Source organism: Mesoplodon bidens (genome assembly GCF_964165515.1).
Source record: "Mesoplodon bidens genome assembly, chromosome: 16".
Classification (NCBI taxonomy): Eukaryota; Metazoa; Chordata; class Mammalia; order Artiodactyla; family Ziphiidae; genus Mesoplodon; species Mesoplodon bidens.
In genome coordinates this window covers 8,193,459-8,212,040 of record NC_138173.1, presented here as the reverse complement: position 1 = coordinate 8,212,040, position 18,582 = coordinate 8,193,459, and the positions used below count along the sequence as shown (strand labels likewise).

General features: G+C 44.0%; 1 protein-coding gene across 1 annotated transcript in view; it reads left to right on the top strand.

The window, feature by feature from the left end:
* The first annotated feature begins 271 nt into the window (after positions 1-271).
* The window catches only part of CA8 (carbonic anhydrase 8), a 99,039-nt gene continuing 80,728 nt past the window's right edge, over positions 272-18,582 (top strand). Inside the window, exons 1-3 of the mRNA XM_081258748.1 lie at positions 272-598; positions 1,871-2,062; positions 15,012-15,136. Of these exons, the coding sequence (XP_081114874.1) occupies positions 499-598; positions 1,871-2,062; positions 15,012-15,136 (417 nt within the window). The 5' untranslated portion in view covers positions 272-498. The remainder of the gene's footprint in view (positions 599-1,870; positions 2,063-15,011; positions 15,137-18,582) is intronic.

The following is an 18,582-nucleotide window of genomic DNA, read 5'->3' as shown; positions in this document are numbered from 1 at the left end:
GCAGAGGATGGAGGGTCTCCACTAAAGAACACCAAAAGGCAGTGAGTGAAGAATGAATTTAGTCTCTCTCAAACTGTGTATCAGTCCTCTGAATGGTGGACTTTCTGGTCTCTGTGTTAAGGGAAAAGTGTTCTCCTGCTTCCGCGCATTCGGCCCGGAGCCCCGGGGCCTTTTCGTGCGGTCCATCCCGGGCCCCCGCCTGAGCGCAGGGGGCGGTCCCTCCCCTGCCAGCCACGCCCCGGTCGGGTTTATAACTCGCCTGATCGGGCTGGCCGCCCGACAACTCCCGCCTCACACCGCTCGCGCTCGTACGCGCGCTCACGTTGCCCTTCACCGCACGCGCTCACACTCATTCTCGCGCGCTTGCCTCACGCACACACGCGCGCTCCCACCGCCCCGTGCGCCCTCTCGCGCGCTCCCCCTCGCGCTCCGGAGCGCTAGCCTCGCAGAGGCGCAGGCACCGCAGGCGAGAGCGCCGAGGGGACCCACGGCCTCCCCATGGCTGACCTGAGCTTCATCGAAGATTCCGTGGCCTTCCCGGAGAAGGAGGACGATGAGGAGGAAGAGGAGGAGGGTGTGGAGTGGGGCTACGAGGAAGGTAACCGGCCGCGCGTCGGGAGGCTGCCGCCGCTGTTGTCCCGCTGCTCTGGCGCGCTCGCCGCGCCCCGCGCCCGCTCGTTCCCACCTGCGTCCCCGACGCTTGCGCACGGCCCCGGCCAGTTTCGGGGCACCAGGCGCTCCGGGGAGAGCGGGGGTGCCAGCCGCCTGCGTTCGCGTCGGGGAGCCCGGCCTTGCTGCCGGGCAGCGGTTGGCACCTGCCGCGGTCCGGAGGGCGAGCCTGAAGGCTGCGGCGGTGACATTTCCGTCTTGCGAGTAGCGAGAAGAGCCGCGCTGTGCTGTACTCACCACCTTGAGAATACAGCGTTAGTGAAACTATTAGTTTCTTTAAAAAAAAAATTTATTGGCGTATAGCTGATTTAGAGCGTTGTGTTAGTTTCAGATGTGATTTCAGCCAGGTGATTCAGTTATGCATCTACATATATTCATCCTTTTTCAGATTCTTTTCTCATATAGCGTTAGTGAAACTATTCGTTTCTTGCTTGCCTGCGGGGAGAAAGTATTTGAGCCACTGATCTTTTCGCTGAGGATGCTGACACCGCTCAAGGCTTCCTAAGTTTTGTGCTGAATCAGTGGACCTGGCAAGACGGGGGCTGACCTTTTAATAAAAATTTAGTTTCCTAAATGTATCCCTGAAGATGTAGGACTCCTAACAGAGCTGACTACTGGTGCTGATGTTCGCTACATATGTTGAAACAAATGTAGAGTTTACAACTTGAATTATAAAAATACGAAAAGAGTATTATGTATATATTACGTATATACAGGTGTGCGTATATACGCATATGCACACTTCAGAATACTGTGTTCGCATTTCTGATAAGGAGTGTTTATTCACTAGCAACAGATTTATGGTTTTTGGCTCTCACCAAGAATGCTGAGTGTTACAGGAATTTCCCAGGTACTGCACATAATTGAACTAATGAGCAGAGGAAATTTTTGTGGTATTTTTTTTCTAATCACTTAAAGATGACCTAAATTTTCTAGAGCCATAAATTAGTACCTCTATGTAGGCAAATAGAATATCTTATTAGTCTAGGACTTTGAATGTGTTCTTTGATAACATTAGATCATTCAAAATATGAATGCAAAAATTCACACACATTACCATATTTTGTCTGTAAAGGGACAGTAGTCATAACCTTCTTAATGCAAGGATCATAAGCAGTGTTTAAACTAGTTTTCCCCATGTTACATTTTGCTGTAACTTATTTTTTCAGTCTGTTCTAAGTTTGCTTCCTTTTGTCCTCAGGTGTTGAGTGGGGCTTGGTGTTTCCGGATGCTAATGGGGAGTACCAGTCTCCCATTAACTTGAACTCAAGAGAAGCTCGATACGACCCCTCACTGCTGGATGTCCGCCTCTCCCCGAATTATGTCGTCTGCCGGGACTGTGAGGTCGCCAACGATGGGCACGCCATTCAGGTTATCCTGAAGTCAAAATCAGGTATTTTAGATGTTTCTGCATGCTTCTTAAATTAGAAGTTTATATAGCTTGTGTAACCTTAAAGGTAGAACTAACCTAACTCTGTTGTCAGGATACCTTTATAGACTATAAAATGCATTTCGGGGGGATAATTTTCTGAAACATTTTTGGAAGGATGAAAGGATGAAATTATGAAGGTGTCAGTTGGTTGTTCCATGTTGTGTGATGTTACTGGAACAACTTTAGTTGGTCAAATTCCAACCCTGTGGAATTTGAGCAAAAGTATACACAAGTGTACCAATCTGCATTTTGTCCTAAAGTGTTGATTAGCTTAACAGTATGTTCTAGATTGGTCAGTCTTAACAGTTTGCCTGCTGTATTTGTATTAACCATTTTCCTTGGGACTGTTCAAGCAAAAAAGGTAACTAACTCCATCTCCTTTTACACTTACTTGGAAATTTTAGTTAGAGTGTTTAACTGGCATGAATTAATAGGGTTGGATTTTTATTTTTAAGAAAAATTCACAAGCTAACTTCCACTTAATTCATTACCATTTGTTTTATTGAAATGTATAATTAACTGAAAAAAAGATTCTTGGGAGTACATTGTCATAACATTTAAAGAGATTTCCCTTCATTTAAACTAAATTACTATTTTATGTTGATCTGCATATTTCTGTATATTTGTCATGACAGTGCTTGCAGTCTATTTGGTGTACTGAGCAAATAAACTTTCCATTTTAAACAAACAAAAATAAATCATGTAGATAATTATAATTCTCTGTTTTATTAACTTGTAAAACTAAAGATTCGGATTTATTGACATAATCTGACATTCAGGATAGACTTTCCAAATTAATTTTCTCTGCTAAATTAAAATGACAAGAAGAATTTTAATTAATAGCAATCAAAAACAGCCTGTAAACTCAGCAGAAGATTTAAATGGCAAACAAAGCTCTTTTACTCATTTATTTTTTAACTCTCTTCCTCACCTCTGAACCTATTTGAGATGGATCTGAAATGTTTTTTAGAAAAGCTGTTGGGTAATTACCAAGGAAATTGGCTTTTGGCTTAAATGTAGGAGAGAGGAGAGTGGAATATTTTAAAATTAGCATTAGTATCTTGCTTTTCATAGTGAATAATAACTCTATTTCCCTCTTGGAAAGGATGTAAAATTAGGAGTATGTTGAAATACCAGGAAGCATTTGATAAACAGAGATCAACTGTACTCAAATTAATTCTGAATCGATAAATTCGATATTTCAAGCCATAAAATCTTTGGGTTTATTATTAGGCAGGGCAGGTATTGATTACCAACTATGGATATTTTATTCATTGTGAATGTTCCTGAGCTTTAATTTAGAGTCTTCCCAGCTGCCCCGAGTGTAGTCAAGGTATGGGCATCACCCAAAACAGAATCTAGGTGTTGGATGTAGTCAAAGAGACAGCTTCAGATGTAAATTTGAACTTAAATCAGATTTTTTGGGGGGGGGTTATCTATGATGGGACATTATGTATTATTTATAAAATATATAGTAAAATTATTGTATGCTGACTGTCCTGACATAAAAAACATTTTAAGGTAATGTTGGTTTACGTTTTAAGGTTTATTGGTATGTTGACATGCTTTTTCACTTCTGGAAATAAACGTTTATATATCTATACAACTAACTTGCATTTCACATCAAGCACCATGGTGATTGAACGTTGGTTTGTATACAAATGGATAAGAAGGTTCTTGAGGATTCCTATTAATGAAAACACAGTCGTTTAGAGCATCAGTGTAAATACGACATGGTAAGTGTTATAAAGTATCACGGGAGCGTAGAGGAATGACTGAGTCCAAAGGATGTCAATTAAGACTGTGTGTCCATTCCTGCTCAAAGATCAAATTTACTCCATCACATTGAGTTGACCATTTTCTTCTGGTAACTTCTCAAGCCTTCTCAACCTTTTCCTTGGCCCCCTATCCCCTCCCAAAACCCAGCCGATCAAGCAGTGTTTCGACTCTCCGCCCACAGCGTCCACCCCGACCGCCGAGGAAGAGCTGTCTGTATTTTTGTCTGGGTCTGATTTGACGTGCACGCTCCAGACCCCTTACTTCTGACTCCTTTCTGCCAGTATAATCATTTCTTCATTGTTTCTTCCCTTTCAGTGTTTCTCCAAACTTTAAAAAAAAGTAACCAAAAAGATCCCATGTCTGGACCAGTTTATTTATTTGCTTCCTAGCATATATAAGTTTTTCAAAGGTCTGCAAGCCCTGAACACCCTGTATTTCATTTATTTAATTCAAGCTTTATCTTTATCAAGATAGAATGCAAACATAATTTAAATAGTTGGCTAGAACTATATTTGTCTCTGCTTCGGGTTATAACCCACCGCTCCCCACTTAAAACTGTTTGCCTTGATTACGACCACTTTCATCTCTGAGCTGTTTTCCCTGCTGTCACTGCCACGTTTCTTAATAGCATATTTATACTGCCGTGCTTTGATATTTAAGATACCTGTGAACCCCCTATGCTGGACGAGTGATTACCTTCTCGTATTACCCTCCCCCATCGTGGGGTTGCCCCCGCATTGTCCCTCTGGACTTCAATTGCAGTTGTTATTTAAATTTTTTAGCTCAGTGTTTTTATTTATTTTTTATTTTTTATTTTTTTAGCTCAGTGTTTTTATTTATTTTTTATTTTTTATTTTTTTAGCTCAGTGTTTTTATTTTTTATTTTTTTTAGCTCAGTGTTTTTATTATTATGACTGTAACTATCACTTCCAGCTGAGACTATATTCTGTTTCCTTTATTGAATAATGTGGGGTTCCCCACCGCCACTGCCCGGAGTTGGTATATTTTTGTTTCTTTGGTGTTTTGTTTACCATCATGATTTCATTTCCAAAGTCTCTGATGTCTAGCAGGCACATTTTCTCCCAGGACATTCAAAAAGTCCTTCCAGTCCTCTCGTCCATCCTTCCCCTCTTCAGCCCGTCCGGACTGCCATCGCCCACAGCTGCCTGGACCTCAGGCCTAGAAAGTCCCTTGGCTTGTCTGTGTGTCCATTTCCATGTTTCCTGGAGGATGAGACATCCTCTTTTTGAGGTTGTTCCCTCATTTCAGGGATTTGTTGGTTTATTCCCTCCTACAGTTCATCTCCCAATAACTTGCTGAGAAGGAGGGCTTGTGAGAGTAATTGGTTGCATACCTTGTGTGTCTCTCTGCTGGGTCCTTGGTGGGCCCTTTCAGTCAGGATAATTGTCTTTTATTTCTTAGAAATTTTCTTATATTATTTCATTGATAAGTTTTTTTTTTTAACTCTTTTTCTTCTACTTTCTGATAGATTTCCTCAACTTCTATCTTTCTATTAAGCTTCTAATCTCTGCTCTGATATTTTTAATTTCTAAAAAATTGTGTTCTATGAATTAAAGAAAATATGGCTACCACTATTTATTTCATGATTATAGGATCTTTCTTCATTCTTTTCTGTATTGCTTTCTTTTCTGTTTCCCGTATGTCTCTGTTTTATTCTGGGATCCTTCCTCTGTTTGTTTTGGTGTTCTGTTTTATGTTGGAGATTCTCCTCAAATGTCCAGCAATCTTTGGCTCTTTGTTCATATTTAGGAATGGGTCTAAAAATTGAATCAGAGGCTCTGCACGTGGGCAGGGATTGAGGTCTGGTGGATGTCACAGTAACACGATTACATAGGACCAGGCTGTGTTGTTGGAGCAGCCTTTGTAGGTTTATGGATTTCTCTGAGGGAAGGGGTGTGATGGCTCACACCTGGCTGGCAGCATCTGGTTGTCGACCGCAGGCAAAACAGTGTAACCAGAGGGTATCTCTGTTACAGTTAATGAACCTGCATTGACAGCTGAACCCTCAGCGCCCAAGTCCATAGTTTACACTAGGGTTCACTCTTGGTGTTTTACATTCCATGAGCTTGAACAAATGTTTAATGACACGTATCCACCACTGTAGCATCGTATAGAATGGTTTCAGTGCCCTAAAAATCCTCTGCGCTCCTGTTCTTCCTTTCCTCTCCCCAGCCCTTGGCGATCACTAATCTTTATACTGTCTCCATAGCTTTGCATTTTTCACAGTGTCATATAGTTGGAATCATACATTTTATAGCCTTCCACTTGGTTTCTTTCACTTGGTAATAATGCACTGAAGTTTCCTTGGATGCTGCTTTTTTTAAAATAAAAATATCTGTAGAATAAGCACAATTAAAAAATTTTTTTGCTTTGTTTACATTAAAAAAGGATACAGAATTACCAAAAAGAATTACAACAATTGTAGCATAATTTAGATGCTTCCACTTACTAAATTAAAGCTTTTAAAATAATCCTAATGGTATAGTTCCCATATATAATAACCCTACCTGGGGTTTTGAATTTGAGGCATGTCACGAACAGGAGCCTTTCACCCCCAATCCCCTGCTGAAAGTTCCCAAACGAACGTCACTGATAATCTCATTCTACGATCGAATGGCCACTTTATTTTTATTTTTTTGCGGTACGCGGGCCTCTCACTGCTGTGGACTCTCCCGTTGCGGAGCACAGGCTCCGGACGTGCAGGCTCAGCGGCCATGGCTCACGGGCCCAGCCGCTCCGCGGCACGTGGGACCTTCCCGGACCAGGGCACGACCCGTGTCCCCTGCATCGACAGGTGGACTCTCAACCACTGCGCCACCAGGGAAGCCCTTGAATGGCCACTTTAAAATTGTCAAAATACTTTAATTCTGCTGCATTTGCAATGGAATTTTTGGAAACTCTTTCACCTGTTGGTCTCTATGACACGTCATAGATGTTTCTTCTTAATTTTGACTGCCTTTCCTTTGCCTGTTCTTCATGCCCCATTAACCTTAAATGATGGGATTTCTTAAAGTTTCTTCCTGCACCCTTTTCTCTTGTGATACAATCACCTTTCAGCAGCTCACTCACACAGACTGTATGCTACTTTCTTCAGTGTTCTGATTTCCACTAAGGCAGCCCATGAGTTTTGGAAAGGGGCCGAATCATAGATTCACTGAGTGGGATGGGCCCCTGGAGACCCCCAGTCCAGCCCCCATATCTCAGATCTTCTGGCAAGTGGCTGGGTGGCTTCAGCTTGAACAGCTCAGGAAAGGAAATTCATTCCTCACTGAGGAAATCCATTTTGCTTTTGAGTAATTCCCCAGATTGGAAAGTTTCTGGGATTGCCCTCATTGTTTCTATTTTGGGATGCTGGCCTGACACGGAACACATAAAATTGTACTTTCACATGACATTCTTTAAAATATTGACTACCATCATCATACCACGGAGTTGCCATTTTTCCTTTCAGGCACAATTAGTTCCTTCCACTGGTCCTCATATGATAGCCCTCCATTCATTAATACATACTTATTGATCATTTACTACCAGAATTAGAGATTCACTTGTCTCTTCTCAGAGAAGTGCCTATAAATGAGGGCAACCAGGAGAGCAAAACTTGCATTCATTTATGATTATATGTATTATTAGCTGACTTTGGGGGACTTGAATTACCTAGGCAGTTGCCTTCATCTCCTTCCCTTTGCTTATACAGACCCAGCTTCACTGGTCTCCTCTCCCTACTGTTACGTTAGTGCTACACTGATGAGCTGATGATATTTATTCTTTAATATGAAGTAAAGCTGTAGGTTAAAAGCTAAGGACTGTTTAAAAAATATTGATTGTTTTAAGACTTCAAATGTTAAAAAAGAACTAATTAATACTATTTTTGGAATGCTTTCTGAATACATTTGGGATTCCTTAAAAGTTAAACTGAGGTTATAAAATCTTTAAACCTGTTGAGAATGAACTTTGGGGACCTCTGACCCTTCGGGGGACACATCAGGACCCATTGGCGTTGGTGTCCCTGCACGTTGGAGTTGTGGCTTCAGCAGCCCCTGTCTCCTGGCCTCACCGTCTTCGGCCGCCTGTGACAGTGCCTTTCTCAACTGCTGTTCTTGGGTTTTTGGTTTTTTTTTTGTTTTGTTTTGTTTTGTTTTTTTGCGGTACGCGGGCCTCTCACTGCTGTGGCCTCTCCCGCTGCGGAGCACAGGCTCCGGACGTGCAGGCTCAGCGGCCATGGCTCACGGGCCCATCCACTCCGTGGCATGTGGGATCTTCCCGGACCGGGGCACGAACCCGCGTCCCCTGCATCGGCAGGCGGACTCTCAACCACTGCGCCACCAGGGAAGCCCTCAACTGCTGTTCTTGCTCTTTGCTGGTACACAGTCCATGCAGACCTGGGAGTAATATATATATATATTTATTTGTTTGTTTATTTGTTTTTTTTTTAAAATAAATTTATTTATTTACTTATTTTTGGCTGTGATGGGTCTTCGTTGCTGCGTGCGGGCTTTCTCTGGTCGTGACGAGTGGGGGCTACTCTTTGTTGTGGTGCGTAGGCTTCTCATTGCGGTGGCTTCTCTTGTTGTGGAGCACGGGCTCTAGAGTGCAGGGTCAGTAGTTGTGGTATGCGGGCTCAGTAGTTGTGGTTCACAAGCTTAATTGCTACGCGGCATGTGGGATCTTCCTGGACCAGGGCTCGAACCCGTGTCCCCTGCATGGGCACGCGGATTGTTTTTTTTTTTTTTCTTTAAAATGAAGCTTTTATACATAGCTATACACATATGAACAAGTAGCTCTGAAGGCCAGAGGACTCCAAATTCTGGAAACTTGGAGGCTCTACAGATGATACTGGTTTCAACAAGTTACAAAATCTTAGGTAATAGCACCTACAGGCTTGGCCTTACAACTGTGTGGGAGAAACTAACTCAAGAGTAAAAGCTTCACATTCTGAACATAAATAGTGGCGAAACACAGCATTCCTGGATTTAGGGAAATCAAATTGAGAGAGGGACATGATTGGAAGGAAACCTCTAGAATTCTTCTAATCCCAGGTTCCTCAAATTGGTACAGATGATAGCAATCTGAGAGCACCACCAGAGCAGTCCCCTTGGGAGTAATATTTTAATCCTTTTTTTTTTTTTTGGCCATGCCACGCAGCATGCAGGATCTTAGTTCCCCAACCAGGGATTGAACCCATGCCCCCTGCAGTGGAAGTGTGGAGTCTTAACCACTGGACCGCCAGGAAAGTCCCAGACCTGGGACCTGGGAGTAATATTTTAAAATGCAAAAATATTAGCCTCCTGCTTAAAAGCTAACGATGATTCCCTCCACGATAAACTCCAGCCCCTTCACATGAGCTGCCATCCTGTCCTGATGTTCACACCTTGAGGGCTGCCTTTGGCCATTGGGTACCTCTGACTTTATTGTCTTGGAGTACCCTCAGGCCGTTTCCCATCTCTGAGCCTTTCTGAGCCTCTTCTCTCTGCTCGGAATGTACTTTCTCACTTCTGCTGTTAGCTTACCCTTCAAGACTCTGCTTAGATGTCATCTCTTCCAGAAAGTGTTCCCTGGCTCTCTGACCGCCCCTCCCCCACCCCTTGGTTTTGGCTTGGACCCTGCTGGGCGCCCTCTGAGTGCCTTGTGCATTTTCCCCTACTGCCCGATGCAATCACGTTTGGTTCCTTAAGCACAGAGAATGCCTTTTCAGTGCTGAGACTATATCCTTCCCTTTATACACTCAGTGGTCAGCACAGGGCCAGGCATGGAGACCATCTCAAAATGTGTGTGTTGAACTCAAATGAAACGAGGGGCAAACAGCTTTTGAACTATCTGGCAAATCTGTTTTCAGCAAGGGAGTATAGAAGCTTAAATGGATTTAGGTAAATGTATATATGTCATGTCTCTATGGGATTCCCATATTTTGCAGAAGCTTCTGAAGGGAACTCTTTTATGTCTATAAGCATAATGGCTGTGCCTATCAAAGAAAAAGCATGAAAGACAACGGAGGTGGTGGCAATGGCATCGGTGTATACTGTATTCTTTTCACAAGTTTGCTATTCTCAGGAAATGTAGCATGTCATCAGTGTGAGTTTCATGTTTCCCTGTAATTTTATTGGACATAATGGCACCACAACTAATAAACCTGCCATATAGTGACAAAATATCACTAAGCAAAGTTTGATCTTCATAAATGTAGGAAAAATGCTCTTCTTTTGGTATGACTAGTTTTCTTATAAAACAAGTAAATGGTCAAAAGGAAGAGTAATGCCTTGAGAGGATGTTTCCAAATGGATAAAAGAGACCTGCTATTTATTTGTAGTCTGTAAACACAATCATTCTTGGGGGATGAACAGGTAATGCTTTTACCTGGCACCTCAGAAAATTCTGAATTCAGGATTTTGTCATTTTTTATGGCTTTGCAGCGCCTTGCGATTTTAGCGTGGTTTAACTTTGGATTCTTCTTCTGCAGCAAAAGTGAAAGGTACCAGAGCCAATTCCTGGCTGAAAGCTGCCCCTTTGTCGCCTCTCCCTGGGGACCAGGCTTGGGCAAAACGCTTCCCTTCTTTGTGTTCATTTTCAACCCAATAGAGTGTAAGACCCTGAGGATCTGGTTTCATTATAATTTTCTTGAAATAATGACCATGTAATGACCAAACATCACAGTAAAAGTCTGATCTTCACAAATATATAAATTCGCATTTCATCCCAATAGGATGTAAGATCCATGAAGCCGGTGAATTTTGTCTGTTTTGTCAACATCAGTGTATCTTTTGTAAAAATGTTATTTATATATTTTTGGCTGTGTTGGGTCTTCGTTGCTGCGCCTGGGCTTTCTCTAGTTGCGGCAAGCGGGGACTACTCTTCGTTGCAGTGTGTGGGCTTCTCATTGCAGTGGCTTCTCTTGTTGTGGAGCACGAGCCCTAGGCGCGTGGGCTTTAGTAGTTGTAGCACGCGGGCTCAGTAGTTGTGGCTCGCAGGCTCTAGAGCACAGGCTCAGTAGTTGTGGCGCACAGGCTTAGTTGCTCCGCGGCATGTGGGATCTTCCCGGACCAGGGCTCAAACCCGTGACCCCTGCATTGGCAGGCAGATTCTTAACCACTGCGCCACCAGGGAAGCCCAACATCAATGTATGTTAAACACTGAATATGGTGCCTGCTACAGTGTAGGTGATCAAAAAATATTGGTTGAAATATTTTTCAGTGGAACCCCTGTGGGCCTGGAACTTCTCCCCAGTAAGACATACATCTGTGCAGTTTGAATTTCCAGGGCATTTAAAATATCAGTTCTATTCCCAAGGTTTAATCTAAAGAAATATTGGCCATCGGTCAGGTGAGGGGTATATGTGTGAAGCACAGATCTCTTTTTGGCCCCTGAAATCACTGACAGAATCAGCTTCATCCTTTGCTATAAGAAATTACTGGTGGACTGCTCTGTAACAGTTTCAGAAACTCTGTGTGTATGTGTGTGTGTGTACCTGATGAAAATGTTTTGGGAAAAGATATTTTTAATCCTCTTTCTGATCTCACATATGCTTCATCCCACAGTACTCCCGTTTCTTTTCCCTTGGCCTTGTGGAGCTAAGCCTCGTCCAAGACAAAAGCCTCAAGTCGGGTCGTAGACCCACAAGGTGAAGGGTGTTTCCATTTCAAGTGGTGCAGGCTGGGGTGGAGCAAGCATGAGGCTGCTCTCGGGGAGATAGCAGTGAGCAGTGGCTTGAAGCGAGATCTTAGTTCCCTGCCCGGGAGTTGAACCTAGGTAGCCTGAGTGAAAACCAGGAATCCTAGCCGCTAGTCTACCAGGGGCTAGAGGCTAGAGGCAAAGTTGCCCTGGCTCTTGCCCTGTTTGAAAAATGAATTTCTCAAGGAGGCAAAAACTGCAAAAGCAGATACAGAGTTTATTATCAGAGACACAGCAAAACATGTGGGAGAGCACACAGAGAAACTATTTATTTAAGACAGAAGCAAGGCAGAGATACACACCTGGAGAGAAAGGGTGTGGGTGTCCTCCCTAAGGAGAAGCACAGTAAAGAGGTGGTTGAATCATTTATACAGGGCAGTTCTTTCGGCTCTTTGTCTACCTTTGGCCGATTATCTTTTTTCTCTTCCCACACCTGACCTGTCCTAGGGTCCTGATACGTGTGCGCATCTTTTTGCCAAGATCGATTCCAGTGTGGAATGGGGTAACGCCCCCTCCCTTTTTGACTCCCGAGGAGCCTTTCTGTGCACTTGCAGTTGGGGAGTTCTCCTTGACCTCAGGAGGGGTCATCTTATCTCTTTACACCAGCAGAGCTCAGCTCCCGCTATTAACTTGGTCCTTGGAGTGTCTGGGAAAACAAAGCTCCAGTTTATTCCACTTGACAAACTCCAGCTGTCCAGTCCGGAGCCCCATCTACCTGCTACCTCAGGACTCCCAAGAAGCCTTTCCCATTTATTCTTTTTGGTTGGGAGGTGGGGTACCCAGTAGGTGGACTCCAGGCCTCTTTCCCAGTTTTTCTTAAGACCCGGTTCGGACAGCCATGGTAAGGGAATGAGTTTGGAGGGTATTCAGAAGCTGCGGCACGCTGGTTGAGATCAAAACACTTTAGGCCAGGGCTTCCCTGGTGGCGCAGTGGTTGACAGTCCGCCTGCCGATGCAGGGGACGCGGGTTCGTGCCCCGGTCCGGGAAGATCCCACGTGCTGCGGAGCGGCTGAGCCCGTGAGCCGTGGCCGCTGAGCCTGCGCGTTCGGAGCCTGTGCTCCGCAATGGGAGAGGCCACAACGGTGAGAGGCCTGCGTACCACAAACAAACAAACACTTTAGGCCTTCTTCAGTCCACAGCATGATGGTTATTGAAGAAGACGCAGTGAGCCTGCATTGTGGTTCTGGATTCAGTAATCCCTTTTTAGCCACGTATTTACATTTTTCTTGGATTGTTCAGGAAATAGGATGAGGTGTAATCCTCAAAGGAGGGGCTGCAGTTTAGAAATCTAGGCTTAAAGACCACTGTTTTCTGGGTCATGCTCACAGGCACCGAACGCTCGGTCTCCCCGTCTCACTGCGGGCTGTGGGTCACAAGCTCGAGTCCCAGGCTCCTGGAGCTGGCTCGCTGGATGACTGGGGTTGTTCACGCTCAGCCCGTTTCAGCCACGTCGATGGGATGATAACACCGACCCCTCAGAGTTGCGTCGAAACTTAAAAAAAACACCAAGCGTGAGGAACGCGTTACAATCCTGTGACATGGTGTCATCCTAAAGGCCATCACTGCACTTCCCTTTCCTCCAGACGTGAGGGTTAAGCCCGTGAAAAATTAAAGTCCCTTTGTGCTGCTGCTGGTTTTCTTCTTTGTTGGAGCTGGAGGGAGGCTTAGCACCAAACCTGTAGGGCGCTTTCAGCGAGGTCTGCGAGACGTTCGTTTGTGCCACGGCCTCGTCGCTCCGTCTCTTTTCTGCCTCTGTCTTTGTTTGCCCTTTGCTCTTCCTTCTGATTTATGCCATCTGGCTGCAGGATAGGAACTTTTTTTTTTTTTTTTTCTTGCCGTACGTGGGCCTCTCACTTTTGTGGCCTCTCCCGTTGCAGAGAACAGGCTCAGCAGCCATGGTTCACGGGCCCAGCCACTCTGCAGCATGTGGGATCTTCCCGGACCGGGGCACGAACCCACGTCACCTGCACTGGCAGGTGGACTCTCAACCTCTGTGCCATCAGGGAAGCCCTTCATTGTAACTTTTGATTGAATTCATTGTATAGAGGAGAATAAGTCCAAAGGAGAAGGTAACAGCAAAAGCCACAGATAAATGAGCATTCTTTTTAGCTTTTTTTTTTTTTTTTTTCGCGGTACGCGGGCCTCTCACTGTTGTGGCCTCTCCCGTCGTGGAGCACAGGCTCCGGACATGCAGGCTCAGCAGCCATGGCTCATGGGCCCAGCCGCTCCGCAGCATGTGGGATCTTCCCAGACCGGGGCACGAACCCATGTCCCCTGCATCGGCAGGCGGACTCTCAACCATTGCGCCACCAGGGAAGCCCAGGATAGGAACTTTGTTGGAAGCAGCTTTAAATTCTTTTTGGGGAAAAGTTATTAGATGAAGAATGAACCAAACAAATATGGCTGCACCAACTCCCCTTCTTCTGCTTTGAGTTTAGAGGAAGTTTGGAGAACAAAGCTGGTCTGCAGTGGGGCACTCAGTTTGGCCACCATTGCTTGCTGCACAATGACAATCCACGTGTGAACACTAACTTCTTTCAAAGAGACCACATCTGGGGGAGAGGGTGAATTTTGTCAGCTCCTTGGCTGAAAATAACCAGTAATTCTTAGCTGATACCATTTAGAATGAACAGTTTTGTTATCAGGAAGAATGCAAACAACCTTTATTTGTGTCAAAATTGGTCCTTTGTAATAAACTTTATGTCAGGTTTTTCCATATGATATCAGGGAGTGTTAGCTAATCAAAGTATTTTGTTGCTTCAAGACAAGATGTATTTTTTTATCATCCTTTAGAGTGCTCTTGTTTGGGACAAAGTTCTGGGTTATCTCCAGAAATGAGACATAGAGACAGGGCTTTTAAGTATTGTTAATATTTTATTACAATTTTGTTTACATTTATGTGACACTGGATGATAGATTGCTTTTTAAAAAATGTGATTTCATTGTTGAAAAATCAAATTGGCTTCATAATAATTCACTGCATGGATAATTTTGTTGGCTGACATCTGTTGTCTCAGTTGAAAGCCTGCTCATGTAAATGGATTATCTGTAAACAAGGTTCAATTTATTGATAGGTCTATAGCGAATTATTGGTCAGCCTGAGACTCAGACCATATTCTTGTCCCCTGATCAATGATAAGTTTAAGTGTCGGGGAGTATAAATAGCTACTGTGTTTATTTTCTGTCAACTCCTATGCCTAAAATACACAAGAAGTTAACATATACATATCATTCCCAAGTATTTCAGAGTTTTTGAACTTTTACTGTATTAAGATGAAAGTATAAATTCATCTTACAGTTGTGATTCACTCTTCATTTTGGTTATGTGAATTTATTCTATAGAGCTCATGAGACCTTTCTGGCAAAAAAATGTCCCTAGTGTTTATAGTGATGTGCTGATGAATGTGTTTGAGATGTCATTAAATAGAATTTATTTTCTTTTTTCAGTTCTGTCTGGAGGTCCATTGCCTCAAGGGCATGAATTTGAGCTGTATGAAGTCAGATTTCATTGGGGAAGAGAAAACCAGCGTGGTTCTGAGCACACAGTTAATTTCAAAGCTTTTCCCATGGAGGTAAGAAGAACAAATCAGCTTGTAAGACTTTTGTTGTTCATGTAAAGCATTCAGCGATTTACTGAAAATGGTTTAGTTTAAAAGTAGATGTGTAGCTCTTGAATGTAATCAATTTATATTAAAATAAAAAAGTGCTCCATGAAATATAAGCTTGGGGCAGCAAATGAGGCTTCCCATCAGCCTTAGTGGGCTTGGAGAATGCGCATGGGCTGTTGGTTATAAAGGCAATCTATGCTATTAAGTTTCATCTTAGTATTATCACTGTTGTAAAAATTCTGCTGCCTCTGCAAATTCAGGAGGTCACTTTTGTGGATGCTCTGAATAGATGATAAGCTGAAAACAAATAACTTACGGAGAAACCTCAGCAGTAATTAAGTCTGGTTTAACTCTGGTTAAAATGGGCAAGTTGGTTTTATTCGCCTCAAGCAGTTAGAGAGCGAGAGAAAGAGTTTTAGAGAGTCATTCTTTTGTCTGAAGAGTTCTCTCCCCTGCTTATCTTCTTAGCCAACTCCAGCTCTTTCTTCAGTATCTGGTTAGAGTATTACTGCTTCCATGGGACTTTTTCTGAGTTCCTTCCCTAAGCAGCACTAATTTCTTACTCTTCTATGCTCCCAGTGTCCTTGATGGATTGCTGCTGTGACATTGATCTCATGCATTGTAACCTTTAGTGTTTAAAGAGTCTTTCTCACTGAGTGTGGGCTCCTGTTGTGGACTGAAGTGTTTGTGATCCCCGCCCCCCCCCCCCCCCCCGTGAAATTCATATGTTGAAACTCCGCCCCCTGATGTTATGGTAGTGGGAGGCGGAGCCTTTGGGAGGTGATGAGGATTAGAAGACGTCGCGAAGGTGGGGCCCTCATGAGTGGAATTAGCGCCCTGATAAGAGTCCAGAGACAGTTTGCTTCTCCCTGCTTTTTGCCGGGTGAGGACACAGGAAGACCGCCATCTCCAAGCCAGGAAGTGTGCCCTCACCAGACACCAGATCTATCGGCACCTTGATCCTGGACTTCCCAGCCTCCAGAAGTGGGAGAACTAAATTCTGTTGTTTAAGCCTCCAGTCTATGATGATTTGTTATTGCAGCCTGAGCTAAGACAGCTGCTGAAGAAAAAGTCTCCCTTTCACTCTCTGTGTTACTCCCAACATTCAGTGCAGTGCCGGGTGCATTAGAGACAACCCACATTGGTGACATTGACAGGATGTCTCTGTTGTTCATATTTATTTCTATAAGGACAGCTGTTCTCTCCTGGGAAATAGCCCATCATTGTCAAGTAATAGTACATTTCAGGGGCGGCCGCAACACCAGTTTTCCTTGTCTCTTTCCCAACTGCACATACTTAAGAATGGAATTGCTCCTGGCCAGACACCACATCCATACCTGCCTCATTGCCTGGAAGTCACTACTGTTTAACTTATATAAATGATATACGTGCCTTAAAGAATAAAGTTAGAGAAAGTATTTCTCAATGTTACTTTAATAATCATTAAAACATTTCTTTTGAAAGCCTAAACTATCCCTTTCATTAAAAAAAACTCAGGTCTTAAAAGTGAAATATTAGGACTTCCCTGGTGACACAGTGGTTAAGAATCCGCCTGTCCATGCAGGGGACACAGGTTCAAGCTCTGGTCCGGGAAGATCCCACATGCCGCAGAGCAACTAAGCCCCTGTGCCACAGCTACTGAGCCTGCGCTCTAGAGCCCGTGAGCCACAACTACTGAGGCTGTGTGCCACAACTACTGAGGCCCACGCACCTAGAGCCCATGCTCTGCAACAAAGAGAAGCCACTGCAATGAGAAGCCCACACACCTCAACGAAGAGTAGCCCCTGCTCAACACAGCTAGAGGAAGCCCGCACGTAGCAACAAAGACCCAATGCAGCCCCCCCCCCCCAAAAAAAAAGTGAAATATTAAATGTTTTGAGGATGGAGGGAAAAACAGTTGCAGTGTGTTAAATAATATATGTGGTATGTGATGCCGAGGACAGTAAGAGGAGACAGCTTCTTTAAGGCCTTGATGGGCGATGTTGGGTCTTCAAACGTTACCTTTCTAGGGGCTTTTTTCTCAGTTCCCACAGACATCCTATCACCTCTAGTGCCTTGAAACAATTCAGCCCTGTCTCTGTGTCACCTCTGGCTGTTGCCCTGTCCTCACCCAATGTGAAAGGGAAGAGTTCACACCAGAACATATCAAAGAAGAGGGAGGACACAAGACAATCCCAAACAATTAAACCTGCAGGGAAGTGGAGGGCCGAGGAGGGGCAGGAAAACACTGGGCTGTCAGGGCCTCGGCCGTGCCCTCTTCTTTGGGTTTGAAAAGCTTTTTCATCTCAGTCAGCCTTCAAAGATACAGTCTCATAATCAAAAATTTTGGGAGAGATGGGAGTCCTTGGGTAGGCTCCAGCTTCTGGAGGGGATTCAGTGACTTTGCCTGTGACACACAGAATTTACAGCCTTGGGAAGTTTCATGAGATTAGGCTAGTTGGTGATGTGTGCACTTCGCCCCACGGTCGAATAGAATTTTGGACCCAACGTGCAGACTGGTCCTGCTACTTGGTGAAGTTTTAACTGCCCTGGTCCATTAAGCACAGGTAATGGTTTGGGTTGAGTGGAGATTAAATTCTGGTGGTGAGGCTTTGTTTCTGCAGAAGTATTTATACTTATGATGATGGAATTTCTGACTAATTTTTCCAAAATAGGTGATGAATAATACTTGAATTCTTTGTTATCTCACATTATCTCTGATCCAGTCCTAGAGAAAATACTTCTGTCAGTCATCTGACGTTCGTTTAGTGCTGGATCCTGTGGAGTGCATCAGTGTTTTGGGTGCACAGAGTTTGAGGGGCATAGCTGTGAGTCAGGTGCTTTTTGTTTTGTTTTAATGGAGGCTGTGAAGAGTGAGCTGGGTTTTCAGGCAGAGAGGGCTGAGCTGGTGAAGGAGAGGAGAGAGGGACTCCACGTAGAATAGTCTGGGAGGGAATGAGATGCCTAATGTGGGGATAAGTAGGTAACTCCCCACCATCCCCCTGTTCTGTACTGCCATCAGGGCCGCTAGGAACCCAAGGACATAGCCAACAGGACAGTGGAGAGTGAGGGCACTGTTTACCTGGTATGTGATTTAAAAAAATAATTTTTTAGGACAGTTTCCATATCTCATTTACATTTTAAGACTAACTTTAATCTCCAAAAGACACATCAATACGTATTTCCTTTTTGCTGATTTCACTTAAACTTAAATGGATGGTTCATTCAGCAGCCATCTGTAAACAAATAATTACCTTGTCTGTTACATATAACGTGGGAATGGCTTTTTTAAAAAATAAATTTATTTATCTTATTTATTTATTTTTGGCTGTGTTGGGTCTTCGTTGCTGTGCGCGGGCTTTCTCTAGTTGTGGCGAGCAGGGGCTACTCTTCGTTGAGGTGCACGGGCTTCTCATTGTGGTGGCTTCTCT